The sequence below is a fragment of the Acanthopagrus latus genome, chromosome 11, assembly GCF_904848185.1.
Source record: "Acanthopagrus latus isolate v.2019 chromosome 11, fAcaLat1.1, whole genome shotgun sequence".
Lineage (NCBI taxonomy): Eukaryota > Metazoa > Chordata > Actinopteri > Spariformes > Sparidae > Acanthopagrus > Acanthopagrus latus.
Genome location: NC_051049.1, coordinates 23,506,878 through 23,527,672, shown reverse-complemented (window position 1 = coordinate 23,527,672; position 20,795 = coordinate 23,506,878). Strand labels below are relative to the sequence as shown.

The 20,795-nt window shown below is 39.0% G+C and overlaps 1 protein-coding gene across 12 annotated transcripts in view; it reads left to right on the top strand.

Annotated features, from left to right (window-relative positions):
- Positions 1-20,795, top strand: part of lrp8 (low density lipoprotein receptor-related protein 8, apolipoprotein e receptor) — a 181,388-nt gene that overhangs the window by 147,532 nt on the left and 13,061 nt on the right. For all 12 annotated transcript variants that reach the window (XR_005077712.1, XR_005077714.1, XR_005077715.1 and 9 more), the window contains 4 exons: positions 1,628-1,767; positions 10,221-10,362; positions 13,586-13,738; positions 16,489-16,848. Coding sequence is in view for 5 of the 12 variants with exons in the window: in XM_037114453.1 (XP_036970348.1) it covers positions 1,628-1,767; positions 10,221-10,362; positions 13,586-13,738; positions 16,489-16,848 (795 nt within the window). In the remaining 7 variants the exon portion in view is untranslated. The remainder of the gene's footprint in view (positions 1-1,627; positions 1,768-10,220; positions 10,363-13,585; positions 13,739-16,488; positions 16,849-20,795) is intronic.

Below are 20,795 nucleotides of genomic sequence, written 5' to 3'. Positions count from 1 at the left end.
TAAAGTAAGGAGAATGAGAGACTTGGCCAGACTTGCAGTATACTGCCTTGGAAGAAGGGTTGAGTTATTTTCCCTTGGTCACTGATTTCATACAAAGCAGCAAACAGAGCAGGTGATTGTCTGAGTGAGGAGATGGGAGGTCCTTCTGCTCTTTTTTGACATTGTTATGTTGAATTGGTTCTTTTTTCAGCCACTTGCCTATTACCTACATGTGATCAGAGTCCTCCTATTTGAGGTAGACATTTTTTGGACTTCCTTATCATATTAAAAGGAACATCACAGTGTTGTTACATTGCCACTCTGGAATGGTTGAATTTAAGCTAAGCCCTCTGTTAACTTTTGGGTGGGTAAATGACAAGATTTGAAAAGTTTGGGATTCAGGCCAGTATATCTTACAGTCAGCGAGCGGGACACAGACTGCATGGCTGCAAGGTGGTCCCTGTGGGGAAGCACTAAAAGTACTTGTTTTGCCACTGACATGCTTAGATTGACACCAACTCTGGCTCGAAAAAAATGCCAAATTAAATTCCCTATTGATGAATATTTACATTTAATTTTAAATGTTTTTGTTTTTCAAGAATGTCCCATCTTATATAGTTGATTTGAAACGTACAAAGCTGAAGGGCTTTTATTCGCCAGTATTGTATTCTACTCTACCTCTACTTACCTTTGAGACATCACAGTATCACAGACACTTGACCTTTTCCAACAAAATCTATAAATAAACACTTCCAGGTAAAGGGCGTTTTTTATATATATATATATATATATATATATATATATATATATATATATATATATATATATATATATATATATATATATATATATATATATATATATATATATATATATATATATATATATGTGTGTGTGTATATATATATATATATATATGTGTGTGTATATATATATATATATATATATATATATATATATATATATATATATATATATATATATATATATATATATATATATATGTATGTATATATATATATATATATATATATGTGTGTGTATATATATGTATATGTGGCCAATGGCTACTTTTCAAAGCTGGTCTGTGCAGAGAGGCATGACCATAAAGTACTGGTTTTAAAAAAACAGGAAAATGAGAGAAAGATGTATAAACTTTCCTGTAAGTCTTTATTCATGCACAACTGGTAAAAGCAAAGCCATGCTTGGATCACTATGGCCCTCACTGTCAAATTTGATAGAATCTGAACATTTTCAAATCAACCGCAGCATGACTTTGTCCTGCTGAATCCTAAAGTAAACGCTATCAGGGACCATTAAATGGTGATAGATTTGAAAAACGTTGACGTGTTCCTTTAAAGAAAGTCCAGCAGGACTAATCAGTTTGGTCAAGGTCACATACATTTTCCCCAGCAAAGAAGTCAAGCGGCAATATTACAATCACATCTGTGTTTTCTCAGCACAGGGCCTCAGCCGTCATGTCAAAGAAGATTGATGGTGTAGCTACTGGGCCATTACATTCATATACCTCTCACCCTAGGCCTTTTCTCTTGGAATGACCTCTCTTTCCATTTGTCTGCTTCTCCCTCCTTGGTTTTCCTTTCCTTCTTGGTTTTGTCCACTCTCTCTTCCTCTTCCATCTTCTCAGACTTGTCTAACAGACGTCTCTACTGGGTGGACTCCAAGCTGCACCTGCTGTCCAGTGTGGATCTAAATGGAGACAACCGTAAAGTGCTGCTGTCCTCCCATCACCACCTGGCACACCCCTTCGCCCTCACTGTGTTTGAGGTACGGCAGCATTGATGTTAAAGCCACTGAATCAGTCCAACCAAATGTGTTAGAGATAATTTGCTTGTTAAGGAAGTAGAACCTGATCAACTTGTATTATACTACTTTAGTTTTTCCCATTTTCAGAGCAAACCAGATAAGTTTATTCCTTCAAGGTAGTGTTTCTGTTGCTTTTAGTTAATTTGTTGTAGTTGGGGCTTTCTTAAGCAGCCAAATACCCAGTTTCGGGTATTAAATGTTGCCACCAGTAGTTAAGCATAATCTAGTATTTACGCCCTCGAAATATTGAAGGGCACCAAAAAAGGTTTTAGCCACATAAAAATATATTCAAACCTCTTCTTGTGTCTGAATCCATAAAAATATTAGGCTCATAGAAGTACAACATACATATAAAAACTACTAATTCTAGCATGATGTTAAAATCAATTTCAACCCTGCTTGCTTGAATAGCATCAATGAAACTGGGCACAATAATAAAAGAAAACAACGTGGAACAACTAGATAATTACCTTAAAATGCAGCATAAATATATAATTATTTTCATTTTCCCACTTTGGGACTTGGCATGAGACACCTGCAAACACTTGCCAGGGCTTGTAGGAGGTGTCTACCTGAAAGGCAAACGATGCAAATGTCCTCATTTGACCTCCAAAAGCAGATACACACATAGAAATAGGACTGTTCCCACTTATCTCTGCCTTGTGGGTCACACACTCATATCTTGTTTGTTGATTCCCATCTCGGTAGTGTATTTTTCTATTTTCAGTGAGCCAAAGTTTAGCATTAGAAATGAGCTTCTAGCTGTTATAATGTTATTTATAACTATGTTTCTTCATATTTGGTTCATAACTCTCTTATCAGTGATGAAGGGCTGTAAATACAGCAAAATGAATGCAGCCATGTTCTTTATGAATATTACAGTTCATTTAAAGATACCTTTTCCATAATTTGCCTTAGGGTATTATTAAAGTTTTCTATCTATCTTTGGTGTTTCTTGTAACTGTAATTGTACTGGTATTTTCTCGGAATGGGTACCATTCATTTTAACCAGTACCTGGAATACCTGCTCACTTTTTTGCTGTACTCTGTGATATCACAAATGTAAGAGTGTAAGCTAACCTATTAAAATGCAAAGCTAACAGAACCAAGACAGTGAGACAACAAATTATCCAATTAGCTAATTATTTACTTTAAGATGTTGATGCCTCTCTTAACATTTCAGCTTGCATGGGCTGTTTACATTTTTTTGGCATTGGCTACAGACATGCTAAGGTAAGCTGCAGTTTCTAGGAGGGCGCAGCTCGCAATTTCCCTTACTCACTGTGTCCAGAACAAGCTGCAAGTGTGAGGTGATCTTGCTCTCTCTCTTTTTCTTTGGACTCTCTTATTCATCCTGAATTGGTACTCTGTAGTTACACCATCCAGTTAAAAGCACAGAGTACACATCTGTAGCCTTTATGAGAGTACAAAAGTGACTGGCTGGTAAAAGAAGTATAAGAGCATAAGAAGTTGAAGAGGGGTAAGAAGTAAATGGAGGAACTTTGTCAGACACAGAGATTGATTGAGAAGAAATGTTTTAAAAGTATAGTAGCAAGATAAACCCACTGCAGGCATTATCTTTTCAAGAGCTGACGAGTGTGGAGTCACAGTAGAGTACAGCAATCGATGAAACTAATTTGAGTGTATTTGTTGAGGCAGGAGTGAGTCGGTCTGTTAGAGCCCATCAAGTATAGATGATGTGGAAGGTACCAGAGGAGAGCAAAGACAGGATGGGGGGGGATGTGAACGGTAGGAAGCACTTTCTCCATTCCTCTGTTCGCTGCACGCTGTGATGATGAGAAGCAAAGGGAAGAAGGGACATCCATCATGTCCAGCTGAGTGTGCCTGCATGTGTGTTCAGATATGTGTGTACATGTTTAAAAAAGAGAGAGAGAGAGAGAACCAGCATTTCAGGCAGGCACTGAAAGTTCATCCCTGTAGATTAATGGCCCGCAGTTCCTCTGGTCTTTGTTCTGTTGGTTATGATACAGACCAAATTAAAAATCCTTTGGCAGTGCAGCAGATTGTCCCGACAGACTGATAATGGGAAGTTTGTTTCTTCGAAGTTGCATGGTTTGAGTTGTGAAATTAACTATTTTGGTCCATTTAATTGTTTGTGTCTTATCTGGGAATTAGCCTAAATCGTGTATTTTTGCCCAGATTTGCTTCAAATGCTTATCGGCCCAGTTTAGCCCAGCTCAGTAACTTGCCGTTCTTCACAGTGCATAATAGTGCAGCATGTATTCAGATGTAGATGATGATAAAAAGAATAATTGTTGGTAATAGATGGCTGCGATAACAACAAAATAGAAATCACTGCAGTTATTAAGATGCAATGCATTTAGGAAGACGTGTTATTCTTGATGAGGTTTGGTTGAATACAACAAAAAGCTAAATGTAATTCAGGGGTTGCTTCCAGGATTGGACTAGAGCTTTTGTTTAGAGCAAACTGAGGTCTTCAGGCACAGTTGAGCAGCTGCAGGGGCAGAATCTGACTACAGCTGCAACGATTAATCTAATAGATGATGGTCAAAAAGTAATCTGCCAAATTTTGACTGTCAATTAGTATTTGGAAACGAAAATGCCCTCTCAAATGTGAGGATTTTTTTTGCTTTTTTTTGTATTATATGATAGTGAACTGAATATCTTTGGTTTCTGGACTTTTGGTCAAATAAAACAGGCTACATTCATATATAACCTTGAGCTATAATAGGCACTTTTTATAATATTTTATAGATCAATTGATTGTCGACAAATCAATCTGCGGATTAATTAATAGTTAAAAAAAAAAAAATATATATATATATATATATATATATATATATATATATATATATATATATATATATATATATATATATATATATATATATATATATATATATATATATATATATATATATATATATATATATATATAAATACTGACAGCCCTAAATCTGACTGTCAGTATTAACACGAAAACTTGGATATACCATTAATATGCACTTTAAAGTTATATGGGGAGATCACAAAAATAACATGGTTAAGGTCATGTAAAGTTTTGCAACAGTTGTAGAAAATTGTTGTCAATGAGGACTGTTGTGGAGGCTGTAACCCTAAATCAATTACTTTAATCATTAAACCCCACTCATAAGCATTACTATTTAATACATACATTACCATACAATTGTTGCTATGAGAGAAATGGGACTTGTGTTTTGAAGTGTGTATTATGGCTTGTACGGCCTCTCATATGCCTAAACTATACGGAGGGAATGTTTCACTGAAGCTTATCATCTGCAAATTTCACATCCATACTGTTGTAGTTTTACTAATGCACTGCAGAGGAAAGACACAGGGTTCCTATATCAAAGTCTGAACACACCACCACCAAACACACACATATGAAGACATACTCATACAAGCCCTTCCAAGCAGTGTCAACCCCCTGCCTAGACACCAAGCCCTGAGGAAATGTAGATCGCAGAGGCTTGCAGAGAGTAGTGTTTTCTATTTCTCTGGCTTCAGTATTATTGCCTTACTCTTTATCCCCGCTTTGTTTGACTAGAGGAGAAGATGAGACGAGTTTGGGAAGACGAAGCAGAGAGGGGGATGGGGATTGAGAGAGAAAGTCAAAGAAATATAAAACAGTCAGGAAGAAAAGAAAATAATGGTGTCCTTTTACCATGAACTCAGTGCTGTTGGAGGATTTAAACATGATGCAACAGTCCTACACACCCACACAGGTATATTTTCATTTATTTTATGAGCCCCCTGCTCAGTATGAAGGTGGGATAGAGCTGTCCTGGGGATTACATGAGCTTACTTAACTACAGTTGTCCCAAAGTGTCATTAGCTTGTCCACTAAAAATAGGTGGGGCAGGAGGCTTGCTGATATAGTGACTATTCACAGGGCGTGTTTCGTGAACTGCTTTGACCCTGTCTCCAACAGAGGAGGTTAAATAAATGTGGAGGGTGCAACACAGCTAATTAACTCAAATAACTTCCTCTATTTTGGACTCTCTGAGTCTCTGTCACCTTAGAAGGTCAGCAGTGCCATGACTTTGGTCAACAGCATTTCTTCACCAAAGTTCCAAGACTAAACTCCTCCTTAAGCTGACCCTCTGATCTGCTTCCTTTGGAATACATTGTTATCACCCAAAATATTGCCTTTTTCATTGTGGGCCTTTAGAGTGTGGTCATATTTGCTTCAGTTCACCAAAATTGGCTATTGCTCAGCACCAAATGTCAAACAACAATGTCAAAAGTGACCAAACCTGACCTCAACCATGACATACTTTCCAGATTTGTATTTTTCATGCTCTAATTAGAGTGTGGTAACACAGACTGCACCTTTAAATGAGTGACAGCAGAAGTGAGTGTTGACACTGTAGAATGTGTGACCACAGCTTTAACACAACAACGATGAAAATGTCAGTCAAGCCATATCTGTCCACACCCACAGGCCAGATAAGAGTTCTAATCAGCTGAAATAACTGGAAACACCTGCGTGGGTGTAACAGGATTTAATACTCTTCTGCAGCTTAGTGAAGATTAACACAAAATGTCTAACATCATTTGATTCCTACACAGATTTATCACCAAGCCTACATTATTTTTTCATGACTGGGGCTGATACAACAAAGAATACAAATCAATCCCAAAAAAATCAAAGGCTTCAAAAGTTGAGTGGGTTGGCTTTGTTTGAGATTTGATTTGTAATATTCTGCCATGACATCCAAGTACACAGGAGGCACCGAGGGCTCATCGGGCACATGCGTCAATCAAAAGGGCCGTGCATTTGTTAGAAGGTTCTTCTGGGACAAAATCTTGACAAAATCATCAAAGGCGATTCTCCCTTTGCCCTTAAAAAGACCTCATATCCATTTAGATGTAGTCTCATCACCTTGACAATAGCAGACAGACACAGCTCTGACTGAAGTGATGCAATGCCATGTGTTCAGGAGAGCTTGTGCACCTGCCTATCCTTCGACACATTGAACATTCACCTTGATTCCAACAAAGAGCATTGACCTCCTCAGGTCCGCATTGCTGTTTGAGTCATTCAGGGTGACGGATGCGGAGATTGACAGTAGAGAAATTGAAAGTGAAAAACGGAGGATGGGATTGTCAGGGACGGAGAAAGACATCCACAGAGATAGAAAGGCAAAGGGAGAGACGGAATGATAGGTTTGAGTAATGTTTTATCACCCTGGCTGATATTTGTCTTTCATTGTTTCAGCTCTACTGTCATAAGAGTAAAGGTTATCTGATTCTGAGTGAGGCTGAGATGGAGCGATAGAGAGCTCAGTGAAAGATGGAAAAGGAGACGGTGAGAGAAAAGGTTAAATCCGCTGATATACCGGGACAAAAGGAGAGCTTGGATTATAGCTGTAACTGAAACACACTGGACACACAAAAATAAACAGACATGCACAAATACACAGACAAGACAAATCCGTGGGTGGATCCCAACAGGTCCTTGCCCTTTAAACGAGACCATACAGCTATAAACTCAACCCAAGTCTGATGGGAAAAAATAGTTATAGGAGCAATCGTTACTGTTTCATCTCTCTGTCTCACACTCACCTACTAAAATGGCTTTTCTTTCTTCTTTTGTTTTTAACCTTCTCATGATCCTGTGTTTTTCTTAATTGTTGTGTGTCAGGGTAGACAGAGCGCACAGTGGTTGCCATGGAAACCAAGTGCTGTAACCATTTGTGCAGCATATCCTGTTATCCTTTAGTATCACAAAAGAGGATTGTGAGGAGGTGCTAGAGAGGGGAAGAGAAATCGAGAATCAAGTGTAAATGAAAGATAATCTCACAGGTCAAGGTGGCAGTAGTTATTCCTTTATTTCCAAGAAAACTGGAGGAATTGATTTTTTTATGCTGTACACAATGGACTTTTACTATAGGAATAACCATTTAGATGGAGGTATATCTACCAGGCATGTAGTCATCATGTCATGTTTTCTAGTATTGCCATTTCTGTCATTCTATTGGATCAGTAGCAACATGTCCTTTTACCTACTATATACCAACAGAACATTTTGAAGTGGGATATTTTAAAAACAAAAACAGATGTAGAGAATAAAGCACACAAAGACAGCAAGTGAATATAGGTAAAATTATTATAGATAAAAGGAAAAAAAAATTAAAAGACAAACAAATGAATCTAGTATGTCCTCCAAAAGGATTCATATTAGTGTTTTCTGATGCCACTCCAGTGGAACCAGTATTGTTAATTATTGATTGCTGCTTGCTCACCATAAGAGTGATACCCAGTTTCACAACAGGAGTGGGAATCACTCTTGCCATAGTTGCCACACAGGGTATTGCACCTCCTGATGCACACTGAACCAAAAGGCCTTTTTCCAATACAAACTGAAAAAGGAATGGTTATAAAATGAAAAGGTTCTTCAGAGCAACACAAATCCCCTGCACTTACTTATTGTACCATCAGAAGTTGATCCATGTAGTTCAATGTCATATGGATAGTCTAAGAGAGCCGAATAATTCAAGTATTTTATCCCATTCATGTTTTTAGGGCGCCAACAATAGGTCAGTCGGCTCCTTCAGTGGAAGTCTTAGTCGTGCGTCCTCTCAACAAGCTCAGCTGTAGAGGTCAGATCAAGTCCATTTTATTTATACAGTCCAAAATCACAAATGTGCCTTGAGGGGTTTTACAATCCAAATAGCATCCTCAATCCATGGAATACCTCTATTCAGAACTGGACAGCCTCCTTGTAGGGTCAAAACTATGTTATTTTGATGTAAAAGCCCATTTTGTTGTCCTGTTTTTGGACTGTGCAACAAGGTGGCTATTATTTTGACTTCAGTGTAAACCACCCCCAAAAGATAACAAACCTCTTCTCTTTCATTAAATGTTACTAAGATTAGAAATACAAATGGCAGCAAAAACAGCATCCACTTCAAGCTTAAAATGTTTGTTTTCATTAAGACAATCTTTAGCTCTATTGAAATATCTCATGATACAAAAGGGCTGCTGTTTTTTTGACAACAAATATAGAAAAGTAATTGTTCAGCATGAATTGATTGATTGTCAGAATTGAGTTTTGGTTGCTCAAAGTGTCAGAATGGTAGAAAAGAATATTCCCCATTGCCCCAATGTAACTTATTCAGTCCTTTTAAACCTATCCTCGATAAAAATGCAATGTGTTTAACCTTGCTTCATTCAGTAAAATGTTTGCCTTCAAAACTGTCATTTTTCATATGCCTTTGATTGAAAATTGTGTTAAAGTTACTCCAGGCACAAAACAGCTCTTTTAAAAGTGTGTCTTCTGTCAAACTGTAAATCCACAAACCTAAACATAATTCAAACTTGTCACCGAGTCAAGAGCTGGACTTCTATTTTGACCATAATAATCTTGAGGCAACTATATGAACATCCCATGGAAGTATTTTCACTTAGGCAGTAATTAGATCCCCTTCATTTCAAAACTGGTTCATCATCAAAGCACAAGAGAGATTAATCACACAACCACTTTTTGGATGAGCTTATATCTCTTATATCTCTGCAGTTACCTGTGGATGTTCGCAAAACTTTTGTGCCTTTCACCACCAAAAACTTGCAATACAGGGCTGCCAAGTGGACTTTCTTTGACCAATGCTGTTTAGCATATTTACAAATGAAAAGCCATTCATTATAAAGAAATAATTTGTGTTTGTGAACTCACAATGTATTACGTTGCACGGTCTATGGTAGAATACAGAAGTTGGGAGCAAAAATGACACATACGACAAATAAATGGTTGGACGTGGGAAAACAAACTTTCATTCACAGTGATGTCAAAAGGATTTGGTTCAGGATTTAGTTTGTTCTACTTTCTGAACAATTTCTGCTTGATTTAACTTAATAACTTTCTTGGTTGAAACCTACGGGCAATATTGTTTAAAATGAGCAGGAGCCAGCTTGGTTTGGAAGATGCTCTTCTTTATGAGACCCTAAGCCAAGTCTGCTGGTAATAAAATTACTTCCTAATCTAATCTGCCAAAAAAGATCCATCACAGTTTGAATATTGCAAGATAATTGCAACTTTGCAGGGATAAAATATAAGTTTAAGACCCATTACCACAAACACCTTTTATGCCAGTCTGTCATGACAACCACTGACTGGCATGTATACTGCTGTATAAGGTATTAAATTGTCAGTCAGATATTACATCTGTTGTGTTTTCCTGGAAAAATGAATCATTTATTTTTTCATGATTATAAGTTGAAGTTGCAAAAACTGTCTACCTCTCAAAGTTTGTCATAACATCAAAACTCTTATTTTGTCATATTCTGTTGCTCATTTTGATTCATTTTTGAATGTTAAAAACTAAAATTCTTACACCTTGCACCTTTACCTATATTGAAGGGTTCTAAAGCTGGAATGATTTTTTTCCTCTAACTCTTATTCTATCCAGGATCGTGTATATTGGACAGACTTGGAGGAAGAAGCGATTTACAGCGCCAACCGACTGACAGGACATGATGTTGCAAAGGTGGCAGAGCACCTCAACAATCCCCTGGACTTGGTGGTGTTTCATGAACAAAGGCAGCCCAAGGGTAAGACATGCAGGAAATGTGCTATTTTGACTCATTAGATGAGGAGCTACAGGTGACCTGCATAACAAACTGGGCATCATGGGCTCTCATCATGGTTGCTGCATGTACCAGTTAGGTTTAATGACTACTCGATCCAGGAGTGCAAACCCTGAAAAAATAGAATATAACCAAAACACAACAACACTCCAAAGTCTTGAATAATTGATATATAGCCAAAGGATCCACTTATTAAAACTGTCTGAAACAATAACAAATAACCTGATTAGACTCTGTGATTAGATTGAGGTGTGTGCTGTGCATGTCAAATGATGTGTTGTTATATAGTATTTGTCCCAGGATGGATGCTCTCCCAGGTGTGCGAAGAAACACCTGGGTGTGTGCGCACTAGTTAGCATTTCTGTGTGTTTATTCCTCAGTGTGTATTAAGCAATTGCCTTGTGTGATTTTGAGTTTTCATGCGTTGTTCTCTCCCTCACTCAGAGCAGTCTTGTCTGAGTGCCAGTAGGGAGCTAATTGCATTCTCTCATTAATAAATCAAGAGTTCTGCTTGAAGAGATATCACAGAATTAATAATGTTTTTTTTCCAAAATGCCAACAACAGAAAGACAAAACAACCAGGAACTTGCAGGCTAAATTAAAATAAACTGAAGGCGTTCTGTATGCCCTGTGAAGATACAAGTGGTTAGGATACAACTTAACCTTGAGTGAGGCCATCCCTTTTTGTTCCACTGTTCTTGTTCTCGCTCGCTTTTTATGTGTTTTCCTGCTGGCAAACACGTTGATCTAAATAAAACCCAGAAGGGAAGGTGATTGCATAGTGGTTGCCACAATACACAATGTGGAGAAATGGCTCCAATATGTCTTAATTTCTTTTATTTTCCTTCTTCCCCACACATTTTCTCAACAGCCTTTTCCTCAATCTTTTTTTGTTGTGCTTTCTTTATTTATCTATTTTTTTTTTTTTCACAATTCAGCTGTGCTTTGAAGACTAAGTTCCATGTTGAAGTTTTTTTTCTAGACCTAAGGGAGGCAGTGCAGAGGGGGAGACTCTGGGGCTATTGCAACTTCAAAATACCATAATTTTGCAAAACTGTATCCTTATCCTGTCATCTACTTCCCTTTCCTCTTCTGTTTGTCCTTATATCCTTCCGTCTTTGCTTATTTTATTTATTTTCCTGTACTCCTCTTCGGCTTCAGTCTTTCCCCAGCATAGAATGTAAATGTGTTGTTGTTTGGTTTATTTTGTGGAGCCAATTGCAGAAACACACAGGATGCAGTTAGGATAGGGAACAAATGGCAAGCTTTATAATCCAAAAAACCACAAAGTGTAAAATGCCAAAATATAATGTACCAACCAAAAGCAAAGTTCAAATCAGGAAAAACACAAGACTCAGGAGCAGGTTCAGGAGGATTACAGGGGAAGAACTGACAATGACAGCATGGAGCACACAAGCTTGAATACAAACAAAACTAACAAGAGGATGAGGTGCAGGTGGAGTGAGGCGGAGAAACACAGGTGAGGGAGATAAACTAAAAAACACTAGAAACAGGGAAGGGGCCGACAGGCTGGAAAAGCAGGGAAAGGCAGACTGCTGAGGACCACAAGGAAACTGGAGGGAAAAAAGAACACTGGAAAAGGGCAAAAGACAAAACAAAACCAGAAAAGACATAAAAATACACACACATATTTAAATGACATGGCATCACATTACAAAGACTTTCTTTTACCCAAACAGCTTCATTTCTTCTTAATATGGAAAGCAGGTTTAGGAGATATTGGCGCTTTGAAGAATTTCATTTAGACAGCTGTTCATATTACATACTTGTTATGAGATACTGTACGCCGAGCAAAAATATATTCCCAGCCTATTAAAACCTTGCTGTGCGTACTGAGTGCTATTGCTGCTTCCCCTGACAGCTGATGATTCCTGTGATGCACTGCTCTCTAGAACTTCGCACAAGTAAGAAGGCGGAATCGACCGCGACCTGACCTAATTCTGACGCTTCCCCCACATGAGAAGAGTAGCAATATTTTTCCATGAGTCTACGTCTTGAGTTCGAAAACTGCATGAACATTTTTCATTTGAGTGCGCAGATTTAAAAAAGAAAATCTAGACATCCCTGCAGCAACCTAAGCATCAGTTCATTGGACCAGAAAAAAAAGGCAGTGCAATAAACACAAATCCCTAAGTAAGCCGTAACTGTTGTTTTGCAGAATGGTACACAATGAGGGTTATGCACAGTAAGTTGTGTAAGAGTTTTGGCTGATTCGATCATGTCTGCTACAGCTGGGCTACATTTGTTCTAGAACTTGCGCTTTGATTGTTTCTATAGTGGTCACATTTCAAGACTTTTGAAGTCTGGGACTGTGCCCCCCCCCCCCCCACAGTCAGAGCTCAGAGAAATTGCAAAACAAAAAAAAAACTTGTCTAATATTGCTGACTGACATAATTTCAGACTCCAACAAATACTATCTTATGGTTTGTCCTAAAGGAGTCTGAGAAAATGGGGGAAAACATAAATCAATTTTCCAAACAGCATCTCTGAAAATGTTTTTTTTGCAAAGCTTGTGTCCCTCAAGCCCCAGACACTGTCACATGGGCAGTCTGCCTATCATGTACATTTACACTATTCTATGTGATTTTTTTCACTTCCAATCATTGAGCCTCCACTGAGATGGACTGGAGCCCCCTGGGGAGGCGCAAATCCTCTGATTTAGACTGTACAAGTATAACATACAAAAACAGAGTGAAAAAGCCACTGTTAACCAATTTCATATATGGAGATGTTAAAACACATATTTGTGGTTTGAGCTCTAACTGCAGCCAATTTGGCATAGGGCCGTAGATTCTCACCACCAGCTTGAATTTAGTTCACACTGACTTTGATGCATTTGGCCTACTGACTGAGACCCAAAACTGGGACTCAGTTTTCAATTCTTAATAGCCTTTTCCTCTTAACTATTCTGGTCTACAGTACATGTAAACCTCTGTGCTCATCAACCCTGGCAACGACATGGAAATTCAATTTACAGAACTTTCGAATAGCACCAAATCTTTGTAAATGATATTGAAAATTTATGAATTGTGTTTTTTAATACTTCATTTTCAGTGGAGATAAAACTCCAAGTACATAAAGCAGAATAATGATTTATTTTTATGTGATTTATGTGGAAGGGAAAATGTACAATCTCATATTTCCCCTTTCTGCTTTCTCCCTCCAGCCCCTGATACCTGTAACATGGGCAGTCTGCCTAACGGTGGCTGTGAATACCTCTGTCTGAAGGCCCCGCAGATCACTGACCACTCGCCCAAGTATACCTGTGCCTGCCCTGATGGCATGGAGCTGGGACCAGACATGAGGCGCTGTGCTGTAGGTAAGTCATTCACACTCTCAGTCCAGGAGCACACTTGATTAAAGGGATCTTGCCAAGGACTGTAATGTGAAGTCTACATCGCTGTTATCACAGAGATTTGGTGGAATGGCTAGGTCACAAGGATGTTGAACTGGTTTCACCTTCTCATCTCTGCTGACAGAAGTCTGCCCCATACTTGTGTATTTATAAATATCTTTAGATAAATGTTCTATCTTAAATTATTAAGTTAATCTGTGGTATCCAGCGTTACACATTGATGGCTGTGGGATACATTTCCCATTCCATTATAGGCTGGAGGAAGTACCAAAGGGTGTTTTTCAGGGGCATATGATAAATAGAATCTTGACCCGTCATGTCAAATTTGATTTAGGTTCTTCTCTCACCATAGCCGGACCAAGACCAACTCATTTCTTAAAAGGTTTCAGTGCCTGAGTTGGAACTTCTTATAACGGGTTTTATATTTTGCACCTGAGCCTTCAACCCAGAAATGGAATATTTGAGGCGATCCACTAAATCTTTTTAGAGATCCTATATTGTCATCCCCCCAGCACAGCCATGGTTGTGAATATACAAGCAGATGTGGAAATACAGTGGGATGCTCAGGCCTATTAAAACTGACCAGTCAGAGAGTGGCCCTTAAAGAGGTATCAATACAGAGCTTTCAGACAGAGGGTGAACAGAGGTGCTGCTGCAATGAACAGTAAGAGAAAAATAAAGTCTCTCTGAACATTAAGGCTTATCTGCCTTAATGTTCTATTTTTCCATATTAGACACCTTTTTTTTAGACACCAAAAATACAAGTATGAGCGTAAAACTGCTCATAATATCAAACTGTTAAAGCTTTCAGTGAAATACATACCGTGGAAGTGGAATATATTAAATACAAAAACAAATATGAATACAAGCGTCATATTCATGACAGATATTTTTTTCTACCCCTGACCTAAATAAAGTTTTTATAATCACACAGATTCATATTTGTCTCAAATCGTAAAAACAAAATATCCTAAGGACCATTGCACCTGTGAGCCAAAACCAGTATTCACCACCATCCTTCAACAATGCAATATGTTCACATCTTCTTGTCAAAAATATGATTGATTTAAAAGCCAACTCCCACAGAGAATTCAATACCTCTGCTTACTGTAACAATATCTTAGGAAGTGGGTCAGTGATCTTCTCCCAGCTTACCTGTGTTCGCAGCGCACCTCCATTACTTCAGTGACCTTACTCACCGCTCAGCCAGTCCCCAGCCTCTACAGTCACCTATTAGTAAAGTTGTTGTCCTTAATGAACCCACTCGATTTTGCACTCATGTGTTTGCACATGTGAGAAGAAAGGAGCTGACACAAAGAAAAGGGAGCAAGAGAGGTGATGATGTATGTAGGCTACAATTCAGAGAATCCCTCTGAGAAAGGGCAGGCGAGGGAACATGACCACTGAGCGTGAACAGAGAAATTGCACTCACATTTTGGGGATTTGAGTGCAGTACAAGTATTTCTGCTGAGAACTTATTAAGGTTTGATAAAATGAGCTCCTCACATTCTGCTCCTCTTGCTTTCTGCTTTATGTCTTGGTTGATTTAGCAGAAAAACGTTATCGGTTTTAAAGCAACCATAAAATGTTGGAGATATGTGTGAAATCCTGAATTAAACCACTTTTTTATACTGTGATTTGGTTCTCTGAAACACAAAATGAAAGGCTTGTCACTGGTGACCTGATGGATACACAAGACAGTGATGACACAGAGTTGGAGGTGTTTAAAAGATGACAGGGAGCATGAACTATGAATGTATCTGTTGCACAGTTTCTTTCCCTATTAAATAAACATACAGAAATAGTTACTTTTTCAAAGGGCAGGGATAACTGATATACCAAACTGCTCGAGATGAAGCAGAGGTTCATAAAACATGTGAGCCTTCAAGCCACATTTTAGTATTTAAAACGAAGGGCAAGTCACTTTTAACTTTCAGCAGATTTTCAACAGAATTGTGTGATAAAATATTATTGTTTTACCATAATATAAAATACAAATGAATAATTTAAGCAGATGAAGTTGCAGAGTTGTGTCCATGTTATGTATTAAAATGAAACATATTTGATTGCTTTGAATATCAGTTTTAACCACCTCATAGTTTGTATAATTTTGCATACATTTGCTACATTGCAAACTAACTTAAATAAAACTCTGGGGAGTTTGGAGCATGTTACAATCTTTTAATTTCCCATGATATGCTGTATGTGTATGCACATAGCCAAAATACAACTCTCAGAGTCGGCATATGTGCCAATTGTTGAAGTTTGAAAGGCAAAGTTTTAATTATTTGTCATTTTGCAACATTAGTGTGTCAAAACAAAACTTAGAGCAAGTCCCTTTATGCTACATAGAAGAGTGAAGTGTGGAGGATGAACTGAGGAGTCTCAGAGCCTGAGGCTAGAAGCTGCTCTGTAGTCTGGTGGTATGACAGGGGATAATTCTGTATCTTTTGCCAGATGGCAGCGGGGTGAACAGACTGTGGCTGGGGTGGGTGTTTTAGTATCCTTTGGGCTCTGTGCAGACATCTCACTTCACAAATATCACTGATGCTTGGTAGATGGGTACCATTATGTCCTTGGTTGGTGTTTCTTTCTATTGCTCCTCTCTAAAAAGCTCGCAAGAATTTTGCTCTGGAATTTAGCCTTAAGTTTTCTTGAAATCATGAAATCCAAAGTGCTATTGATATGATTATTTTCCTGTTTCACCTGTGCAGTTCGACCCAGAACGACCACAACAGCTGCTCCGTCAACCACCACTACCACCACAACAACCGCTACAACTAGCACTACAGCTGTTACCAGCACCACAGCACCCCCTACCACCACGACCACAAGGCCCACTACCACCTCTGCTGCTACGACTGTCAGGCCCACGACCAGACGCCTGACAACATCAGCCCCTCCTCAGACCCCCAGGAGAACCTCTACAGAGCAGCCTCGCACCCCTGCCGCTACAAGTACAGAGACGACCAGTTTGAGCAGCACAAGCAGAACATCCACACACACACCCCTACTGGGCCCAGTGGCCCCCAACAGCATTCAAAGAGAGAGCAATGGCAACCTCTCTCACAGGGGTAAGGATCAGAATGGTTTGTGCATAGGAATGTCAGATTGTGTGAAGTGGGTGTATGCGTAATGTTTGTGTGTTTTTCTGTGCGTAATGCTCCACTGCCATCACTATTGCTACCACCTGCCATTAAAGCAGCAGGAAGCTGAAAACCACCACTTAGATCAGTTAGTTTCCCTCCTCTCTCTGGCTTCTCTTCCCCCTCGTCTCTGTGTTTGGCCATCTGTGTACGTCCTCTTTTCCTCCCTGCTTCTCTCTCTCTCATACACACACACACACACACACACACACACACACACACACCCTCGCCAGTTTACATCTCGGTCTGCTCGTCGTTCCCCTATGAGCAGCGTGTAACAGAGCTGTCAGAGCTAACAAACGACAGTCCTCTCCATTCTCACCTGCCACCTCTCATCACTCATCCTCACTTTCTGACAGCTTCTCTCCCTCTCTTTGTCTTTTGCTCTCCTCATCACTTTCACTTTGCCTCTCTAAAACTGGCAGCATTCTTCATTCTTGAAGCAATCAAGCTTTACTGGCGCACAGGAAAAATACAGCTTTACAGTTTGTTGCCCAGACAAACAATGACAGCAGAATATAATGTCAGTGACAGTGGTTTACAGAGCCATGCTAAGACTTAAATTGTATTTGGAAGTGGAGAAAAATCCTTGATAGCACCGTGAAGCAAAATTGATAAACCACTGTGCTTTACACCACATGCTATGGTGTGGGTTTAGCTGCAGAGATCAGTGTTTTCAGCTTTCTTCAAGGCCTTTGCTACATTGAGACATGAAAATGAGATAGTGGTAACTGTCAAACTGCAAAGGCAGCTTTTCCCCAAAGTAATTTGTTCCTGTAGGGAGAAGAAAGATAACACAAATCTTCCAAATAAGTTGCTTAAAAAGACTTGTTTTTTTTCTGTAGCTCCAATACCATTATATCACACTTTCAGACCAAAGCAGGAGACGAGCAGTAAAATGTCAAAAAAAATCTGCAACTGGTTCACGCAGTTACTTACACGCTTCAGTAGAACCTTAGATAGTGTCTGATGCTTGAATGACAACCTACTGCTTGGTTATGTGAAGGCACAGAATAATGTGCATTACACACAACTCAGAAGTCAAGAATTTTCAACCTCTTACCATAAAAAGCAGTACATAAAAAGTAGTTGTCGGACATCACACAACAAAGGCAGCATCCATGGAAGTGTACATTGTAAAAGGTAAACCAACAACTAAAAGGCAACATGAAATATATATACCGGTATTTAATTAAAATGATAAATACAATCTCGTAGTTATACCTGCATGTTAATTGAATTAAATTTGTTTCCATTGTTATTAGGTAGCTGGTTGCGATTAACAATTTCTCAAAGTCATCTTCTCTGCACATAAGTTATTTAGGAGACTGAACAAGACTAAAGAATGCCATAAAAAATGAGAGAACATTCAGAACAAACATTTTACTGTGCATTACCTACCAATGTCGCTGGACAGGAATACAACGAGTAAGTTATGTCACTTGATTTGGTTACTAAAAATGGGAACTTGTTTCCATGCTTTGCATGTAATGTTAACTTAATATTGCTGATATTCCCACTGTCACAGCTCCACCTATCAACCACAGAGCAGGGAAGGGTGCATGACTCGATCTGTAGGAGACAGAAATACAGTGAATATCATCTCCTCTTCCAGTAAAAAGAAAATGAGCTGGCCGGTGCCTTTCTGAAAAGTTGAGTGTTTCAACTTGAAGCTGCACAAAAAAGACTGAGTGACCTGGAAAAAAAGACCCTGGGTGCAGGGCTTCTTTCATTCTGCCACAGAGTTTTTTCTCCTCACTGGGAACAATTGAAAAATGACACTGGCTCTCAGAAACCTCAAATATGACCTCATATGTTGATTTTTCCTCCTTTTTCACTTATGTATGCAAGGAAGCTGCAATGTTTAGAGTTCAGTTGTGTTCACTTGTTTGTCAGCAGTGTTTTTTTCTTTGGGCTTGGTGTCATGCACCTGGAACACTTTGAGGTCTGAAGTTCAACATTTGTCCTGGAGAGCTGAAAGTCAGACTGACTTGAACACAGCATAAGTAGCATGGAGTATAAAAAATGGTTGGCAAGTGAGAAAGATTGCAAGCTGTTGTACTGTGTTTAAAGTTTTTCCAGTGTTGTATTTATCTTCTATTCAGAAACCAGGAGAATAAGAACTGAGTTTTAATAAGCTTTAGAAAGAGTAAGTTGAAAGGAAGGGTGTGAAAGTGGGTGTGATAGTTAGAGGAAAACAAAGAATGAGGGACAGGTGAATGAGAAATGAGCAAAGAGTAAACACTAAGCATCGTTAAATGAAAAGGTACAGTGAGACAATAAAGAGGCCATGGAGGAAAAAGAATGAACAGAGCACAAAAGGAACATGACAACCCGGCACTTGAGCAGGGAGGATGGGAGTTAGAAGGCGACACATTGTTGGGTAGGAAAACAGCATTTACATGGATAGGATGGGACGGAAAAGAAGCAGGAGAGAAAGTGATTTTCTGGGAATTAAAGAGGATGGCTGCCACAGCGAGTCTCACCACTTTGGGGGCCTGGGTTTTTCAGAGTTAGTTAGAAGCAAGAACATGTTTCCTCTAGTCTCTGAAGTTGTCAGCCTCTTCACCACAACACAAGTGCTCCAGATGAGAGGTGGAGCAGACACGGATGAGAAAATGGGGCATGAACAAGACGTGTCTCCAAACCCACGGGCCATGTGTCATAATTTTCAACTCAGTGCACACTGTCAAGTTTGCCGGCATCAGCTGTTAAGCATGTGCACCACTGTGGCTGGCATGGTGGAGCGAGGAAGTACCAGGAGTTTCAGGAATAAAAGATGAACCACAGCTGGTGCACAAAGCTCTCACAAATTTTAACCATCACTCTTGATGCCAGTAATTATTAATCTGCAACACTGGAATGGAAAAAGCTGCATTGCTGTCCAATGGAATAGCTTCAGAATCTTAAAGCACTTGGTCAGGTCATCAGGTCAGGTGCTCGTTTGAACATTTTAACAGGTTTGGCGTGCTGTAATCATTCCTCCTGTTCACAGTGGCCCTAATCGAGATCCCTTGCTAATATCCTTTTAATGTAACTGATGGGAGAAAAAAATCCACTGTCCTCATTTTGAGCAAAAATGCAGTCCAAACTTTGTTAGTATGAGGCTTCAGCAGTCTGAGTCAGACAAGCAAGAATGTCTTTCTTCGTGTTACTGTCCCTCCATTGCAGCTCTGCACAAAAACAGTTGGTTAAACAAAAACAAGAAAGGGAATTCTGTACGTTTGGAAGTAGAGTAATTCAAATTATTGATGCCTCAGATGATTTTTGGAATATATGTTTGCAAGGACTGAGCGATGTTTCCTTAAAAAACATTGCAATATTCTGAGTTATTTTTTATATATATATTTTAAGATCTCCTCCTAAGCGCCTCCTATTCAGATAATAGTTCTATGTGTTAGCTTTAAAAAGAATTGAGCTCACCAACACCTTTATGAAAAGTCGAGTGATTCAACTTGAAGCGGCACAAGAATGGCATAGCGATCTGAAAAAAAGACCCTGGGTGCAGGGCTTTCTCTCATTCTGCCACAGAAGCATTTTCTCTTCATTGGGAACAATTGAGAAAAAATGCTGGCTCTCAGAAACCTCAATAAGGGATTAATCTTTTTACAGTTTAACTCAATTGGTTACACACTTTATGGTTACTGGGGCTTTTAACTACATATCCAAAACTATGACACGCTCCACCAAAATACAGACATGTTAACCATGACTATAAACACTTTCTCTCTGTTGTCACATGTGATTTGGATTCGTTGAACTTTTGTTGAAAAACTAATTTCATGTCATACTCACTTCATTTATCTCCATTTGCACCATGTGCCCAGTTACCAGTTGTGCCAGAAACACTAATATCTCTACATACTGTGGGTAAC